This window comes from Camellia sinensis, chromosome 6, assembly GCF_055761805.1.
Source record: "Camellia sinensis isolate YWXY chromosome 6, ASM5576180v1, whole genome shotgun sequence".
NCBI lineage: Eukaryota > Viridiplantae > Streptophyta > Magnoliopsida > Ericales > Theaceae > Camellia > Camellia sinensis.
In genome coordinates, this window is record NC_138966.1 from 70,605,490 (window position 1) to 70,626,001 (window position 20,512).

The following is a 20,512-nucleotide window of genomic DNA, read 5'->3' on the forward strand; positions in this document are numbered from 1 at the left end:
CCTACTAACATCTACCTTAATAGCTCATGTTAACAAACTTCATAAATCGAATGCTAGTCAATAATGGAATGCTAAGAAAAAGAAATGGAAAATTCACATAGAATTTGTTCAATTAAATACATATGGAGACCATGGACTTTTTGTAGAGAGTGATTAGACTAACAAAAAAAAATTTGACATAGAATTTGTTCAATTGGATACATATAGAGACCACAGACCTTTGTATACAGTAATTCGATTAACAAAAGAATTTGTTCAATTAAATATCTATGGAGACCATGAACCTTTGTAGATGGTAATTTGACTAATAAAAAACTCACATACAATTTATTCAATTAAATACATGAGGAGACCAGTGACCTTTGTGGACACTAATTTGACTAACAAAAAAATTGAAATAGAATTTGTTCAATTAAATACATATGGAGACCATAGATCTTTATAGATAGTAATTTGACTAACAAAAGAATTGGCATAGAATTCGTTCAATTAAGTACATATGAAGAACACGAACCTTTGTAGACAGCAATTAGACTAACAAAAAAAATTGGCATAAAATTTGTTTAATTTTAGACGGTAATTTGACCAACAAAAAAAAAATTGACATAAAATTTGTTCAACTAAATACATATGGAGACCATAGATCTTTATAGACGGTAATTTGACTGACAGAAAAATTGACATAGAATTTGTTCAATTAAATACATATGGAGACCACAAACCTTTCTAGACGATAATTTTTTATGCGACCTACAAAATATTGATATGGAATTGTTCAATTAGATGTATGCTATTAAGTATTAACCTATGTAACCCTTAGCTTGTTTATGGTTTGATTATCTATAAGGAATATGTGTAAATTTAAAGGTAATAAAAAGTTATATAATCTATCATAAGTGAAAATATTATGAGGGAAAGACTTTAACTAGGTTGCAAACGAGTAATAGTTTGTTCAACATTGGTTTGAAAACCTGTTCATTTTCAAAGCATATTCAAACTTGGTATATTTAAGTAACAAGTTTATCTCAAACAAATTTTTAACAAGTCAAATACGAGTTGAGCTCGAGTAACTTATTTGTTTTTATAGTGCACAAATATTTAACAACGATCAAACTTGGCTTATTTACATAACAAGTTAATCTTGAACAAATTTTTAACAAGTAGTAGAACAAGAGTCAAGCTCGAGCAGTTTTTTTTAATAGTGCATAGTCGATAATAGGTTGTTTAAGATTGATTTGAAAACTTAATAAGATTTAAAATGTGTTTATAATTGGCTTGATTACATAAGGAGTTCTCGAATGAACTTTTAACGAGTCAAATACTAGTCGAGCACAAACAACTTTCTTTGTTTTACAATCCTAACTTTAATTAATATGTAACAAAAAAAAATAGTTTAATTTGTTAAATCTAACTGGGGACTTTTACTTCCCTTTCGACTTGCCACTCTGCAAAACAAAAAGAGAAAGGCAACTTATTTAATTTTTTAACTAAGTCCACGAAGAAGGAAAGTTACTACACCCACATAGAAAAGAAGGTGCAGAGAATACATTATAAGAATCCTAAATCTGCGAGAAAACTAAGAGCTAGTCGGAAGGAAAGAAAAGATATGCATTTGAATCCTTACTTGTGTACTCGTTGACAAAGTAGAATGATAACAAAAATAATACATGTAATTGACCTTACTTAATTGAGACACAACTAAGATTAATTTGGTTAAGATGCAAATTTATTTTCTTTATTGTAATATAAGTGATAAATAAGTTATAAATAAATTGGTAGATAGTACTAGCTTACCCATTACAACCCAACATTAAACATGCTACACATGTCAAATTAACCCAACACAATTTATTTATTAATTAATTAATTAGTTAAGTTGCTATTGAACTATTTTGTGTAATATATTTGTAAGTCAACATGACCCTACAAACCAGTTAATCGAACAGGCTTGACATTCCTAGACTATTCCAAATGAATCAAATAATTAAATAAATTACATATATGAAGAGTATTTTTTAAAGATACAAATTAATATTTGGTTTGAAGTATTTATTTCAAGGGAAAAGGTGTTTTGAGGTTATGCTCAGACACGTGGCATGGTATGATGCACTTAGATGTATGAATATGGTCCAAATAGGCTTTAAGTGATCTAGCATATGAGGGAGGACTCAAGAAATTAAATCAGAAAGACACTTATTAATTATTACATTAAAAACTTTTACAAAAATATTTCACATAAATTTTTATGATTGACTTCAAGAAAAATAAAAAATAAAAAAAATAACGTTATTTGTAACTAGTTTATCATGGACCAAAAAAAAAAAAAAGTCGTGGATATAAGTTTTAAGATAAATTATATAATGATAAAGTAATTTTTATACCAAATGTGAGTAAAAATTCAATATAATAGTAATATTGCGTCATCATTGACATGTGATATCACCAATCAATAGTAAAGAAATACATGGAGGATGAACAACACATGTCAAAATGCAACTAACAATCCAATAAATTCCATATCTTTATTGAGATTAATTATTTTTCATGTCAATTATAATAGACATCACCACTATATTGAAATTTTCATAAACAATAATAAGACTTATTGTAGTCTCTTTATTTTCAATCAAAATAACCATTATTGTTATCATAATTTAAAAAACGTCATTGACATTTCACTCTAAATAATATTTTTATAATTTTTTTTATTTAAAGTATTTTTTTATGTTTGTAAAAAAAAAAAATCCAAAACTTAAGGGGGCACGTGACCCTTAGACCCTCTTTGCCTCCGCCGCTGACAACTACTGACAACTACCGATGTGGTTGGGCTTGTGGGGCTTACTACTGGAGGTCATTGAGATGGTACTAAAAGGCTAATCTAGCATATCAAATTATATGTGGTTAGTTGATCCTTCTTAAGCAGAGTGTACAAATATCGTTAGAGTTGTTAGACAGTGTTCAGGAAGCTTGAAAGGCTAGCCAAAATGCCTTTGGAAGGTTCCTAAATTACTGCTGAAGAAACACCTTTGGGTTCAAATGGAGTTGAGCACGATTCTTATGATGTTAGAGAGGCATGTTTAACCCCTACCATCCTCTATTTTCATCTACGAAAGTGTACAGGTGGTCTTACGCCTCAAAGAATGTGAATAATGCAGTTATTTAGGCTAAATATAACATAATATTAACAGAATTAGTAGAAAAATAGCTGGTATAGTGTATTGTTAAGGACATATGTATAGAATATGTTACTGTTGAAAACTATAATGTAGTAGCAGAGATTTAGCTGTAAAACTCTCGTAGGAACAAGGAGACTAAGTTCAAAGATTAATTCAGATATAAAACATATGCAAAAAATGGTAAAAGGCTTTGTTTTGCTCAAAAAGAACTCTTAAAGCTAAATTTGTGAAGAACTGGAGCTTCTACTATAGAGATTTTCAAGAGAAAGAGCTTCCCCAATAAAGAAGAAGAAGAACCCCTTATTTATAGAGAAATAAGGCTTCTAAGATTTAGACAAATGTATAGACCAATAATTGCATATAGATACTAATATGATATATGCAAAGTTTATTTCCATAATAGGAAAAGAAATTAATCTTACCATATATAGTAAATTTCAGGAGTAATAGTTGTCTGCCACTGCTACTGAACAAATTGAAAGATGGTTGAGATTACCTAATTAGACCTCCATCAATGAGAAAGTGACACTTAAGAGGTGACTACAGACACCTCTTTTTGGCCGACCCTAATACTTGAGCGCTTTCTTTTGATTACCCAAAGATAAAAATAGGAATGTATTTCTCGCATAATTCTCAGTAAGAAATATAGAATTTATGTTTTAGTTCTAACCCTAAGTCTATTTTGGCCTAAGTGTTTAAGTCTTGCTCAAAACTCTCATTCGAAACCTTCTTTCCGCTCTTTGTTCCGAATATTTTCGTAGTATTTCGAGGCTTACTTTTAAACTTCAAAATGAAACTTTTTTATGAGGAAAACGAGCAAAGAACAGTGTAGAAATAGGAGGAAATGTGATAACTCTGTCGAAAAAACTTGTTTCGTGCAAAATAGTCAACCATAACTAACTTTTTTGGCCGGCCAGCCAATTAATCGGCCAGCCAGCCAAGGTTTTTTGGCCGATCGGCTAATTTGCCCAGGAGTAGGGCAATTTCGACAAAATTCTTGTTGAAAGCGTATAGGTCATGCCATTTTAGATCTTTTGTTGATACATTCATGCACAATGTACACACCCACCCCCTTTATTATCCTCATTTGGCCTCTATTGTTAAAGGGTGATTGTCTTCTTCCCAAAAGAGAGCATCCAATACAACCACCCTTGTCACCCCATTATACTTGTCTCTCACCTTGTCTCCCACTTCCTTGACTTGGCCTTCCATCATTGGCTATATGGAGGAACAAAGGAATGAATGAAAGGAAAGAGGAATGAATTAAGAGAAAAAGAGAGATATATAGAGAGAAAGAGAGAAGTCTTCAACATTTGAGCTATAAGCTTCCATACACTGATATACCATTTTCCATATATCAAAACTAGCCCAGAAATTCTGTAAGAGACATATTCTTGAGCCTTAATCGAAAAGAGAGTGAGTGTTGCTGAAATTGAGAAAAACAGAAAGTTATATAACTCCCCACACACACACACTGTTAAACAACCCAAAAATACCATTCTAACTAGAATTTCAAATTTTCGAACTGAGAATTGAGAACACACTTCATAAACTTGAAAAGGAAGTTTGGAAATCAAATTCTTCTTTGGAAGGTAAATTTTACATAATTTTCATTTTCTTTACTTGCTTGCATTTTCTTTCTTATATTGCTTTTCTTGCTTCAATTTCATGTTATAAACCTGTTGTAAGTTAACTGGAAGTGATTAGTTGAGCCACTTGCATATTTTTCATTTGTTTTTCTGGTGTTTGAACAAAATAGAGTTTTTGTCCTGATGCCGGCCGGCTAACTTTTGGTCGGCTAGCCACCTCTTCTAGACAAAACCCAACAGCCTCCCGATGTTAAGAAAAACAGTCTCCGATGGTCTCAAAGGCCCCATGAAGCTCCTATTTTTCTTTTATTTTAGTTAGAGAGAGTTGTGAGGATATTTTGCTGTAACATTTTTGTTGCTCTTCCCCCCAAATCTTATTTGTAATATTCAAAGCGTTGTAATAATTCCCTACTCCCACTTCTTTCTATCACGTTCTTTTATTTGCTTTCCCTATCTATACATATGTAGTATATCAAGCTTGTTATCATATCCATGCTTTGCATCCATGTTTTATACCTTAAGATCTGGCTAAATTTGCATATATGAGTTTAATCTTATTATGTGATTTTGTGCGCTATCTCATGTCTTGAGATGATTCATATGTCATATATTTTAGAAGTCGGATCTTTAGTTGAATTTTATGAATGAATTGCATTAGGATCTTGTATATAAGATCTTGTATATAGGATCATGCATGTTTTATTAATTTTATTTTATAATTATTTGCAGGATGTCGGTAAATATGCAAGTTTTTGTGCTTTAGCATCCCGCTTGTGTATTTTTCTTACTATGTTTAGTTAGTTGTGAAGGTGAAAGTTTAGTTAGTGTGAAGTGCAAGTTTAATTTGTGAGGGGTGCAAGTTGAATCTGTGTAGGGATGCAAGTCTAATCTATGTAAGACACGAGTTTAATGTATGTAGGGTGTGGGGTGCAAGTCTAATATGTGTAGGGATACAAGTCTAGTCTATGTGAAGTGTAAGTTTAGTTTGTGTGGGGACAAATCTTACTTTGTGTGTGAGATCAAACATGGCCACTATTTTTTTTTTTTTATATTATTATTTCGGTTTGAGTTATTATTTGCGTGGTTTGAATTAATATATTTTTATTTACAATTGTATTATTCTAAACGTTTTCTCCTACCAATATATATATATATATATATATATATATTAATTAGAAAAGTAATTTATTATTTATATTAACTTAAGTCATACAAATTATTTTAATTCTATAAATTTTTATATATTTTAGATTATTAATTTAAATTTTTATTAAATATGTGAAATATTAGTTGCATTTTAAAATTTTAAATATATTTTTAGAACAATATCAATTTTATAAAAATAGAATTTGTATATTAAATATTAAATATATTTTAATAAAATAAAATAAATTTAAAAATATAAAGATAATTTTTATTTTTATTTTTATTCAAAGAATGAGGTGAGTGTACGTGTGCTGGGATAGAACTAGGAGAAGATTATGAGGGGTCATGACCTTCTGTCTCTGTGAAAATTTTATTTTTCATAGTACTTCTAAATATATATATATATATATATATGTATGTATTATTTTATAAATAAAATAGCATCTTAGTATAAAAGATATATACTTCATTCTTTTCTCATCTTTTATTCTCTATTATTTTTCTAGAAAAAAATTTATTCATTCTATTAGAGATTGTTTATATGATATTAAAATTTTTTTATGTGTATATGTATAATTTATATATCATATTGTACATATATGTGTATTTGTCTATACGGTAAAAAAATATTATTTATCTTTTAACCCCTGTAGTAATAAAATCCTAATTTCATCTCTGTATGAGAGAGAGAGAGAGTACGTGCAAGGCCATCCAATTTTTTTTTGAAATTAAAAAAAAATTAAAAAAAATAAATTTTAAGTATTGGCCAAATAATTTATTATGGTTTAGATATATATGGCCATCCAATTTTTTTTTGAAATTAAAAAAAAATTAAATATTTAAAAAAATAAAATCATTATCTTAAAACATAAAATAAAAAAATATTTTTTAAAATTTTTCTTTAAATAAAATTTTAAAAAGAGTTTAGTTACGAGTTTTAAAAAGAATTTTAAATTAAATTTTAAGTTGTGTGTTTGGTTACACATTTAAAAAAGAATTTTGAATTTTGATTTTTTTTTTATTAGAATTACAATTTCAAAAGAATTTGGTTATGAGGATTTTTATTAGAATTTTGAGGTGGGTGTTTGGTACCCAACAACGGCTATATCTTTTTATCCTCCACTCTCATTTGCGATTAAGCTCACATCCCGAACCCACTATCTTCACATTCTGAAAAGTTTTGGTTAGGGTTTCTCTCTCTCTCTCTCGAATCGACAGTGAGAACCCCTCCTCCTCCTCCACTTTCTTCACATTCCCAACCAATCCGCCTCCATTCCTCGCCTTCTTCGGCAACGGAACCCCAATTCAACGTCCTCTCCGTTCTCTTCTCCCCAACGATAGATCCATCATCGTCCCCCGTCAAATTATGTGAATTCACCATGTCTCTCACTCCATAAACGTTGAAGATTCCCAAAACGGCTTCGAAGAAAGAGAGATTTGAAGAGAAACCTGCACAGAGAAGAGAGGTGAGAAGCCATGGGAGGGCAGGGAAACCCTAGAGAGAGAAACAGAGAGGGGGAGAGAGAGAGAGGGGGGAATGGGGGAGGGGAGAGAGAGACGTTTAGGGGAAAAAAAATTTAAAAAAACGATTGGGAGGAAATCGCTTCTTCCTGCTGTGGCGGCATCCACCCGGATGGGGATTGGGAGGTCACGGAACATGTCCATTTTCGCCACAATTGACAAGGTTAGTAATTTTACATACATAATATGTGCTATATATTTACATATATACATATTAATTGTGCCAAATTTAGTTGTTTGAATTCTCAACTTGTATCTGTAGAATTTGTGTGAAATTCGTAAATTCCCAACTCTGAAATTGATTGCACTGTGGTTTCCTTTTCATTGATTCATTTATTTATTTTTCTTTTTTTCTTTGTGTCTGAAGGCAGTTTTCAAATATCTTTTATGGAAAATGTTAAGTATCAGTGTTAAGTATCATTGTGGCCCTCAATCTATGTCTTGGCTGTTTAATTATCAGTGTTAAGTATTTAAGAGCTTGTTTAGTACATGATGTACGTGATGACTCTAGTTTTGAATGATTCACCATATTAGATGTCTCTATCTTTTGAAATGATCTTTGTTTAATTTGAAAGTGGTATTGCATTGCAGTTCTCTTTTTAGTTTGGTTTATACATTGTTTAACCCACATTACTTTCATATTCTGATCTGTTTTAGTGGCATTTGTTTCGTGTTTCTCTGGTACTTTAATTTTTTTTTTTTTTTTTTTTTGGGAATCTTGAAACATTTATGTTTTTCATCTCAAAAGAATGATATGCTATGATTCTTTGAACGTTTTGGCTCATACTTGGCTGTTGAAGCTGGGGAGATCTTTAATTGTGCTGTGCTTACAATACTAGGCAGCATAGCCATATCATTGTGTTATTACTGCTTTTTTATGCGGAGGAAATTATTTATTTCGAGGCCTTTCTAGTTATGATTTTCTTATTTTTTAGATTGTGCTTTGATTTTCTGCATACGAGAATGGATACTATGCCCTGTTACTTGTATGGGTTATGATGTGGGTAATTTCATCCAGCAGATCAGGAAAGCTTTTGATCTTTGTTTTTATTTTTGTCTAATTTGTGTTCACTTTGATAATTTTCTCTGTTGACCATCTTGATGTTTAAAGTGTTGTTGTTTCATAGTATTAGTTAAAATGACATGAATGAAAAATGTTGTCTTCTAGTATTATTGTGAACATTTGAAGGGTAGTTTTTGACTCGCTAAAATGAACCTATTAAATTCCACAAATAGGGTCTTGTACCATGTTAGAGTTGTGCCGGCTTTTGTGATTGATTTTTGTGAAAATAGAACTGCTCTTTAAAATGCCATTGTTAGTGAGCCCCTCTTTGATTCGCACCATTTTGAATTTTTTTTTTTTTCTTTCTTTCTTTCTTTGTGTCTGAAGGCAGTTTGCAAGTATCTTTTATCTATGTCTTGTCTGTTTAATTATCAGTGTTAAGTATTTGAGAGCTTGTTTAGTACATGATGTACATCGAATTCTGTTCTTTTATTTTTTTAGCAAGAGAAAAAAAGCTCGATATATATATATATATATATATATTTCATGAGAAGAACAACATGCTTTGTCCTCTTTTTGATAACCAAGTCTATTTATTTCATCTATGAAAGCCATTGACTTCCATTCTTAAATGAATGCTCAAGTTATGTTGGCTTTCATTAGTGGGAGTTTTCAGAGGCCAACTGTTAATGGTGGACTGTGGAAGCATATGTGCCTTTGTTACTGATCTGTCTGATGTAACTCATGCTGTATTTCCATTTGCATATGAAGTTGGCAACTAAGATGTAGTGACTTGTGACTCCTCCCTCATCCTTGTGTTGTTTTGTAAATAATCCCACATTTGGTACTGCAAAAGTTGCTCAGAATAGCTAATCCCACGTGACCCCTTTACCTACATATGAGGGATTATTTTCTCCTAGGAGTGGGATAGTTTAACCGGGGATAACTCTTTTGCATGTTGGCTTACACATTCGGGGGTATCTTATCTGCCTAATCCAAACCGAAATCAAACATAGCCGGTGTAAAGTGGTGACTGTGCTCCTTTTTTTGGCACCTTTCTAATATATTTACTTGTCAAAAAAAAAAAAGGGAAGAAGAAAGAAATGGGCCGGAGTCTTCAGTGATTTGTTTTTGGTGATGCATCTAGGAGCACAACAGGAGAATCTTTAATGGAGGTGTAGTTTTTATTTTGGAGTCGAAACATTTGATATTGATCCCTTTTTTGGATTACTAATGTCTTATGTCTTGATATTTTGAAAATTTCCTGTGTCGGCATGTTCGTATCATGCGTAGTTTATGGGCAATAACATGATCTTTACTGGTTTAGATAGTCTAGTTCCTTGAGTTGTTGGAGCTTCTGTATAATGGTGGCCCTAATTTTGTAGGTATCTCTTTTGAAAATGAGACTTTAAACAGTATGGTTTCAAAGCTTGGTCATATATGGCAATAGTGGACCAGAGTGATGGTCTCTATATTCATTTTAGCAGGGGAATTAGACAACGCATTTGACATCAAAGTTTCTTTGAATCTATTTTATCTGCACAGAAATGAAAATTCTCTTTGCATGGAATTAGCCGAATGTCTTTGCTTTCTAGTACAATAAAGCTTGGTTGCAAAACCAAAATGTTGATATTCATAAAAGTAAACTTTTCATAAAAAACTGAAAACTGCTCGTAAAATGTTTGGGATGGTTATTATTATTATTATTTTGAATTTATTGCCGACAGCAATATAGTCTAAAAAGAACAAAAGGTTATTATTCTTTTAGCCTTATTGTTGAGTTTTTAGAACCCAAAAGCATATGCATAAAAAATTCTCGAATTTCTTTGAGAATAAGTAGATAAGGAGAAGAGGTGAACCAATATCAGAATAACTGGAAGATCTTTTGGAATATTAGTTTCTAATTGCTATGACCTTTATTTTGAATTGTTTTACTTGTGTTAAAATGTTGAGTTCATATGACAATGTTATATTTTGTCTATGATTATTTTATAGTACAAAAGAATATCAGCTTTGAAACTGTTCTAAGTGTGCTTTTGCCGTAATAGCGCTGTTGGAAATTATTTTAATGTGCATTAATGAATCTTCTTCTGTGCTTCAAGTGTTCACCTGTCTTTCAAAGTTTTTTTTGCTATTTCCATTGCATTTGTGGCATGTTTACTAGATATTCCTTTTTCGGAGTCTTTTTAAATGTCATGCTGCAACAAAATTTTGATCCTTGTGCATGATATTGCATTAGAAAGCATTGCAATTTTAGGCTATTTACCTTCGTGGAGATGTTTTTCTTCTTATTTTTGTGTCGATTTTTAATTAAGAATTTGGATTATCTTCTTTATTTTTATTTTGTATATTCTTTTCAATGATGACCAAAATTCTTTCAAACCTGATAGTCTCTTGTACAAACTTTATGAGAAAACAGGATTTTATAACAATGGAAAAAGGAAATGACAACTGCAATTTCATTTTTAACATACGGTTCCCACCATACTTATAAAAGTAGCATGTGCAACCCTCTTCAAATTCTTTTGACGACAGAATGTTCATTTTTTTGGATGTTGTACCAGTCTCGGTTACCATCCTTGTGCTATGTCTTGATAGTCTTCTTCTTTTTTTAATCTTCTTTCCAAGAGGATGAAATAATGAATAAGCTGCCCATCTTTTGATTTGTCCTTTGAATTTTTTTTTTGATAAATAATTTATCCTTTGAACTTTTCATCCTTGAGATCCCACTTATCTGCTAACTGGGGGTTGAAAAGTTGCATGGCCCATGGTTAGCCAAATTCTCCCCATGATTATTCTTAGATGGATGACGGTGGCATGAATATGCAAGTGGTTATTGGATTAGGAGTTGTTTCTGGATTTTATTTTTTGTTTTGTTGGAGATGCATTTTCTTTCTGTGTTTTCTTACTTGTAGAGGATGCCTCATCCTTGCCTCTTTTTTGATCTATTCAATAAATTCTGTTTTTGCTGATAAAAAAAAAAAAAGTCCTGTCATTTGAATTCAGAGGTGGTTGATTGGTTTTGAATGGTATAATTTCTTCTTATCTTGATGTTTGTTGTTTTTTACTGTCTGAGGTGCATTCTTTACAGAAAGCTGTATAGGGTACAAGCTTCAGTTCACAAGTCAAGCTCACTTATAAATGGTGTAGAATTCAATTTATTTGATGAGCTTGCTAAGGCTTGGTTTGGCTTAGTAAGCTATGATTGCTTTGATGGTTTTATTTATATATTTAGGTCTTTATGTGGAATTTTCTTTGTACCATTTAAGTAGGAAAAGATTGATGCTACTTTTTTGCAGTGAAGCATTGTTGGAGGATAATTTAAGAGCAACCCACCACTTGCCTTGATGAGTTTGGATCATTGAATATTAAGCAAGATGAGTCAGTTTATTATGCTAACATGTGCTAGATGAAGGTGAAGGTTCCCACTTCATCTAGACTGTAAATGAGATGAAGCCAGCCAAGTACAAGGAGCTTGAGCTTGGTTCAGTAGCATAGGAGCTAGGCTCAATCTCAGCTTAGACTTGTTTTGACAAGTAAAATTCATACAAAGCCGGTTTTTGGAGATAAGCCACTACTAATTCGATATTTCCTGGAGACGTTTCTTTGATTGACTTGAGTGTAGTTTTTGATTCTCTCTTCTTCTTCTTCTTTTTTTTTTTTTTTCACTTTTTATTTATTTTTTTACAAGATGTAGTTAAGAAGTTCAGCTTTTCTCTGCTTCTCTTTCTTTGGCTTCTTGCTTTGCACTTCAACTTTTCAATGAGCATCTTGAGGGTCCATTTGATTAGAGTAAAAAATATGATGGAAAACAAAAGTGATAGATAGTGAAGTGAAAGAAAAGGTGAAAGGAAAATTTATTTTCTCGTTTGCATTTGGTTTAATTTTTTGTGAGAAAGTTACAATAGTTGGCTACTTTAATGAGAGAAAAAAGTGACTGTATTTTTTTGTGAGAATCTAGAAGCAAAGTTGCCATTCTGGTGTGGGTTGTATAAGATATTTAACTTTGTTATATTTTCCACCCTTCTCCTGCTAAACAAATACATGAAGTTAAATAGTTGAATTTTTGTTCTCTTTCCCCATCTTCATCCTGTTCAAACTCAGTCTGAGTGATTGTATGTTGTTTCTTCAGCAGTCACTTGCTTTGCTGACATCAACTGTTCGTTTGAAATTATTTTGCAGTTGTATCCTCCTAATGATTGGCTAGTGGGTTCATCCTTGCCCTCTAAATTCAGCCCAACCATTATTGAATCAGCACTCAATGAGCTTACCCCAAACAATGTTAGGTGAGTTCATTGCTGCTCCGAGAAGCTCTAACTTACTATATTACTGATACATATGCTATTATTGACACGTCCTTCCCTTTATATATTTGTTTTGTCCAGGATGTACATTTAGTATCGATGATGCAAAATGTCCTTAATTTTGGCATTAGTAAACAGGCTAATGAAGTATCTGTTCAAAAACATGCTAATGAAGCATTTAGACTTCAGTTTACACAGAGCATACAAGATCACTCTGTGCATGCCTGCAATACTTGTTATACATTGCATGTTTGTTTTAGTTATTATTAGAGAGGTCCATTACATGCTATGAACAAATAACAGAGACAGGAGTTCGCAGCTCAGATAAATAAATGATTGTATGTTGTTCTTATATACCTATTTTATTGAAAAGACACATGGAAAATGCTTCATCTTCAGTTGGATCAGAAATTATCCAGAGAGTAATGTGACTAATAAAGTTTCTGATAGAATTGTTGTCTTTGCGAGTTAAATATCGTAAGTGTCAATATAGTCAATAATAAGACAATTTGCATGTCGCTGTGCATACAGGATCCAAATGCCATTGTTTCAAGCATACTCATAACATGTGGTTTGGCTGGCATAATATGAAAGCATGTTTAAGGTGAATGTTCATTTATTTCATCTAGAAATTTAGGATGCTAGGAACTATCCAGAAACGATGGGAAAACTGAAATTTAGGCAATCAACAATGTCTTGCCTTGCTACTTGAAGGTTTGATTTCAGTAGAATATTCAAAAACTTGATTAACGTCTGCTAATTTGTCATTGGATTTTACAGTAATTATGGGTATTGTGAGTGCTCGATTCATCTTTCCCTCCTCTCCGTTTAGTACATAGCTAGTGTATTTACTGGTAAAACTTCATTAGTACACTTGCCCAAATGGAAGGTAATGATATTGAGGACATTTCTTTCACTTGGCAATTTTGATGTTGAATAGATGTTTAGACAATAATGAATACTTGTTGACTATGCTCTTATGTCCATTCTTGCCCAACAATTGTTGGGACACTTGCAAAAGTGTTCACCTTTATTGACTTAAGTACGTGCAGAAGTCCAAGGGCATTACTCCTCCTTGTCAAAATTTTTTTATATGGTTATTATTTTAGGTTAAGTATGCTATATAAGTGAATTCACTTTCATTATTGTACATCACATTCCATCCCACATCGTCTAGGTGGGAAAAGTTCCTGAGTTATATAAATGAGTTCATATTCCTTCCAAGTAACAACATGCTTTAAACCCTTGAGGGCCTAGCTCAAAGTGAACAATTGTTATGATTTGAGATGGGGGTGTTATAGTAGCAGAAGCTGTTAGAATATTTCCTTATTTCCTTATTTAGATTAGATTGTGATTGTGATTGTGATTGATTGATTGTGATTCTTTAATCAGTCAGTAAATCAATCAAATATAAAAGGTGATTCCTTAATCAGTGCCTTAGGGCTTCCTTTTGTAATAGTTGATTGATTAATATAAATGGTGATGATATCATAATCATCACTCAAGCTTTGTATTCTCTTAAATTATATGGTATTAGAGCCAAAACCCTAAAAACCATCACTCACACAGCCGCTACCACCAACCAGCCATCACCTATCACCACCCATCCTATATCGCTGGTCCCTGAGTCTCTGTCGGAACCAGCCAAGGTCCCATAGAGCTGTTTCGACTTCAGCCGAATGCCCCTCTGGCCTAGTTGACCCTCATGAGGGTTGTCCTAGCCTCTCTTTATGTATTTTGGCTCCTATGGATGAGTGTTTGTGGGTTGCCCATCTTTTGTTGCCTCTGAGTCTTTGTCGGAACCAGCTAAGGTCCCACAGAGCTGTTTCGACTTCAGCCGAAGGCTCCTCTGGCCTAGTCGACCCTTGTGAGGGTTGTCCTAGCCTCTCTTTATGTATTTTGGCTCCTATGGATGAGTGTTTGTGGATTGCCCATCTTCTGTTGCCTCAAGTTTCTTTCCCTCTACCTATGTTACACGGACTCTTTGGAATTTTGAAGGTACCTGTGTCGACACGACACGACACGGGTAAGGGTGCGGGATACGGCCGGGATACGGCTCCTTAGAAACGGATACGGCAGAAGAATCGAAAGAGAAGAGAGCAAGGAGAGAACCTGGCCTTCGACTTCAATCGGTTGCAGAGCATCGATCGATCTGTGAAGTTGATCGATCTACGAAGTCGATGTACTGTGTGCTTCGTCGTCTTCCCCTTTGAGCTCGATCTCGGACTTTCTTTGTCGTCTTCCCCTTCCGTCGTCTCTGCGAAGTCATTGCTCTACCAACCAATTTTCTAGGTCTTCCTCTTCCGTCGTCTCTGCGAAGCTAACACAATTTTTATTTCTATAGGTCTCTGACTTTTCTTTTTAATATAATTTGAATTATATATAATATAAATTATATTAATATAATATTATTCATATTATATAATATTATTTATTCAAAAAAATATTATATAATATAATATATCATAAATAACATAACTTTTATGTCTAAAATTAAAATAATTTATTTTATCATATATAATATAATTTATTTTATGTCTAAAATAATGTTTATAATTTTTATTTATTATTTATTTGTTATTTTTTTAATAAAATTTGTTATTCCTTAAACTTTTTAAACTCATCTTCATATAATAAATATATTTAAAAATAACTATTTAACGTATCTCCATACCCGTATCCTAATTTGGATCCGTATCCACGTATCCTTAATTTTTAATTTTAAAGTGTCCGACCCTTAGATACACACCCGCACCCGATACCCGCACCCGAGTCCGTGTAACGTAGATTACTATTAGGAATCTCTCTCTCTCTCTCTCTCTCTCTCTCTATTGATAAATACTATTAGGAATCTCTTTCTTTTGTTTCTTGATTGATTTGCTGGAAGAATTTAGCTTATGGGCTGATGTATAGTTTGGCCTTTTTCCCTCTTATGTAATTTTTGCCCGGGATTTCTCCTTGTGTCTCGTTCTGGATTTTATCTACCAGGAAGAGGAAAATTCTCCTTCATTATTCCCCCTTGAGATACAACATGAACAAAATAAAGTTGGTTGTCTTAAGGCTGGTCAGGTTGAATTCTCAGACTATTTAATCTTGGATTAGAAAACTTAGGCTGTCATTGATTTAGTAGTATTGGAGGGCCAACATCAATCATTATATTCTCCTATGTGTTGGAGGGCTAACAAGAATTTGAATCAAATGGAAATTGATTGGATGGGATTTTGGTGTGCTGAGAAGTTGATGTACAAATGCCTAGGAGGACTAGCTCCAACCTTCAAAATCACAATTGAAGAAATAATACCTATTGGGAGCAAATATCAATCATTTTATTCCTCCTTTGTGTCTGCTTAGCAAAATCATAGAAGAAATAATAATACATATTGGGAGCAACTAGAATGGAAAGAACCCTCCTTGTGTGACTTGACTGCTTAACAAAATCATAGAAGAAAAAATACATATGAAAGCAAGTCAAATCCAAACAAAAGTATAAAGAAAAATCTTAGCCACAACATATCCAATTTTTTATAGGAAAACTTTTGACTTGAAGGATAGCTAAGGGACAAGCTTGAAAGAAAAAATCTTCCATTGTATGAAAATTGTGAGTTTTCAATCAACTTTGTTTCCATCTATTAAAAAACTGAGATCTCAAGTGGAAGCAGACACCCAATCTATTAAAAAACTGAGATCTCAAGTGGAAGCAGTCTCTAGGGATTTTCATGGCTCGAGCAGTGGCCAACGATTTTGCAAAGTCTAAGGTGGTTTTAACTTGGATTTTGGATGGGATAGGTTTTCAAGTCATCTCATTCATAAATACTCGTTCCATCCCCAACTGTTTGTCAATTTTCAGCATTCATGCCTTTTAGTAGGGTCAATAAATAATGTATTTTTTTCCCTACAAATTGAAAGAAAGAATAAATAAAAAAACATAGATGATTTTTTTGGGATGTTTGGAATAGTTAAGATGGACTAGCAATTTCGTACGGGAGGAGAATTAAACTAGTTGTAACCAAAATAAATTTGTCAAATAAGAAAAGCATCCATATTCGCTTGCACTATCAATTGATTAATATGCGTTTTACATCACTTTAATACATTTTAAGTTTGTTTTGGTGATTTCCTAGTCAATGGTGGATCGTGTTTAATTTGTGGTGAATTCACAGAGTATCATGGATGCTTGATACTCTACCAACCATTCAGGAACAAACATCACCGATTTCCAGTGGTATAAGAAACACGCTAACAAGTTTTAGGATTCAACACCTAAGGCACATGAACTGGGTTAGGGTTGGGTTGTTTCTATTTTTTTTTTCCCTTACTAATGGTGAATTGGTTGGCTACGGGGTCCTGTGGTTTTTGTCCGTTTTGATTTTCGACAAGAAGAAGGAAAAAAGAAAAGAAAAAGGGAATCCTTTTGCGTGTCTAATTGATTATTATATTGATTGCAGAATTGATTGGCATAAAGCAAATTCGTACTGGTTTAATTGAATAAAATGAACAATTCATAATCTCTGTCATGTTATGTTATCAATCCTAAGCAAATTCTTTTCCATTTTGAGGGCTAAATCTCCTCTAGACCTTATTCAAGTGCCAAACAACATTTTAAGTGTGAAGCATTAGCACTTTATCTGAATCACTAGATCTTTAGCATTGTCAAATTAATTTTTTATTTGAAATGTTACTGCAATAGTCGTTTGACCATAAGATGTGAAATAAAACCCTGTTTATAGATGAGGGCTTATTAGGGTTATATTTTAAGCCTGGCTAAGAAAGATTTATACAAGTCAACTAAAATTTGGGATATACGTAGATCATGAGATATACGTAGATTTTGTTCCCTAGGAATGGCACTGTATAGTTACCAAAAAGCATGACATTTTGCATTTCAACTGCAGGAAACTTTCACCAGAGTAAATGTTCCCATAGAGTGGCTGCGATGATTTTTTCCACGGCAAAGCATGGCTGGTATTAAGGGCGATACATGTTAGATTAGCACAATGTAAGAATGGAGTGTCCGTGTCATGTCCCGTGTCTGTGTCCGTGTCCGTGTCCGTGCTACATTTTGCCTCTGTCAGATGGCGTGTTTTATGCCAAAGTTTGTGTTAAGAGTTCTTGGACTCCAGTTGCTGGTCTAGAGTGAGCAAGTGAGGATGCAGTTTAAGAAGTGTGTCCTTAATGCCTCTTTTGTTGTCTATGGAAGGAGAGGTATAGGACTTCATTTCAAGGAGTGAGGTGTTTGTGACCATGGAAGCATTTTTTTCCCTTCTTTTAAGCAGTTTATTTGTGTGGCCTATAGGGGTTTGCTGCAATCATTGGACTTTTTTGGTTAATTCTAAAGATATTTTTTGTGTGTCATTTTTGCTTCTCTGCATGTACTCCGGTTTGCACCCTGTTGAAGCTCTTTTGGATTTTTCTTATTTACAAAACTATGTATATTTTTTGTTGGCTCTTCATGAGACTCATTGCCTTTTACGATTTTCTATAAAAAAATGATCTTCTTAAAGTTGTAGATTGCTGTTTATTCTTCCATCCTTGGTCCATGCAAGTTAATACGGGACATTGGAACGTATATCACCTAAGTATGCATCTCTAAAAGTTCCCAACATGGTTTATTCAACAGGGAATGATCTCACAAGGTTGGATTTTCCTGTTTAAATTAAACTACGTAAAAATGTTTTTACTTCTCTTGTCACCCTGTTCAAACTGCGTAAAAATGTTTTTACTACTCTTTATCACTCCTTCCGTTTTTGAGAGACGCAACTAGTTGTTTTCTGAAAGTCAACATTGCAGATCCATTATCATTTGAATTGAGATTTTTTGGCATGGCAGTAAATGCAGTAGTTTTGACTATTAAGTTTCATACATTGTCAGTCTTGTACTCTTGTTATGTTCTTTCGAGGCTGGCTATTATTTGGGATCAAATATTTATGCATCAAGTACCATGTCCATTGAAGGTAAGCAAGGATCTAGTTATGTGCTAAGGCATAAACATTTTTTCATTAAAAGGAAGGCCGTAAACATAAGATTAGTGCGAATGTTGCTGCTAACTATAACATGTGTTTTGATTCATTCCAATATAGGAAGTGAATGCTTGGTAATAATGTATATACTTGTTTCTAGATGATAGAATTTCCTGATCATTATCTTTGTTAGTAATTGATGCGTATCTACTTATTTTTCATTTCACGTTAGAATTGCAAGCTGGATTCATATGTTCGTTATTAATCTGTTACCCAATTATTTATTTTGCAGAAAGCAATTTGCAAGGACCCAACTGATTCAAAGGTTAGTATTGAACTACTTTTCATGTATCATTCATTATTGTGTTAATTTTTTTAGAACTTTTTTTTTTTGAGTCTATAATCTATATTTTCTTTCTGAAGGCACTAGGGGAAGAAAAGGAGATAAAATATTGAATTTTATTTAATATATATCTATATTTATTTATTTTCTAAAAAATGGAGAGTTGTTTCAACAATGACGTAATAGTCATATAAGCACTGTTGACTGGAAGTTGTTTTCTCAGCCGTCAATAATATGAATCTTATGATTCCAACGTTTATTGTAATCCTTTTCCTACATCCTATGTTTGAGTTGTTAGTTGGTTGATATGTGGTTTGTACTCATTAATTGTGAGGGTCATGTCCTGTTGGAGTTCATGTTGCTGTAGTTGTGCATACTGAAAGGCTAGCATTGTGTTTCATTCTTCAGGGAAAACAAATTTTTTTGCAATTTGGTGTTTGTATTGGACATGAATGCCATTTTTCTTCTTCTTCTTCTTCTTCTTCTTCTTTTATCAAGGTGGTTGTGTTAAACACCATTTTGTAATGGATATTGACATGCCATTGTGTCCTTGATATGTGTTTCATGTTGCAGTATTTATCACATTCTAACATCTCACGTACGTAGATGCCTGAACCTCAGGCCTAGGTTTAATTACAGACCAATAGGCATAGTCAAAATTTCATATGTGGTGGTGTAGTATGTTTGTTCCTTAGGATTGATTGACATTTGTCATAGATTGGATATATTGATGATTCTAGTTTCCTACAATCTATAATACACTATGCTGAATGTTTTCTTTTCTTCTGCTTTTCTTATATATATGATGTAGGAAGTTCCACCGCTCGATGTACCAGAACTTTTGGCATTTTTAGTTAGGCAATCTGGGCCATTCTTGGATCAAATTGGTGTTAGAAGAGGTAAGCAATTCTCTTGAGTTTTGATTTTGATTTTATAATGAAGTGATCAATAATATTTTGAACTTTATATTGATAAAATAAAGGTATATATATATATTTATATATAGAAATACACATAGTTTAGTTCCTATTAATGGGGTTCTAGGCACAAAGCTGACCTTTAATCATTATGTACAAAGTAGCTGCCTTGTATTCACAGTCACTACTTCAAGGTTATTAGGCCTGAATTTAAAACCACTAAACCAATCGTCCCCTTTAAAGTACACCCACTTCAGTCCCAATTAATGGAATATATATATATATATATGTTTGTCTCGATAATTTGTATTGAGGATGATTGATGTAGTTTCATATATGTCATGTGACAAAATCTTTGCTTCACAACTTTAGATGGTCCTTTAGATAAGCTTTACTACACCAATTGAAACTAGTTTGCAATTCTTAGGCAGAAGTAAAATTCAGGACTGCAGCCTTATGTAATACAGATGCCTTACAATTGAAATTATCATAAATGTGCTACAAATTTAAACACCAGAACTACATTACAAAATGGTTTTTTTCTTTATCAATGTAT

At 32.7% G+C, this 20,512-nt stretch overlaps 1 protein-coding gene across 2 annotated transcripts in view; it reads left to right on the forward strand.

Moving 5' to 3' along the window:
• The first annotated feature begins 7,022 nt into the window (after positions 1-7,022).
• Positions 7,023-20,512, forward strand: part of LOC114316730 (putative elongation factor TypA-like SVR3, chloroplastic) — a 112,445-nt gene continuing 98,955 nt past the window's right edge. Inside the window, exons 1-3 of one of the 2 annotated variants that reach the window (XM_082873939.1) lie at positions 7,023-7,595; positions 18,989-19,021; positions 19,851-19,938. In XM_082873939.1, the coding sequence (XP_082730065.1) occupies positions 7,449-7,595; positions 18,989-19,021; positions 19,851-19,938 (268 nt within the window). In that variant the 5' untranslated portion in view covers positions 7,023-7,448. The remainder of the gene's footprint in view (positions 7,596-18,988; positions 19,022-19,850; positions 19,939-20,512) is intronic. The other variant, XM_082873955.1, reaches the window with a different exon arrangement.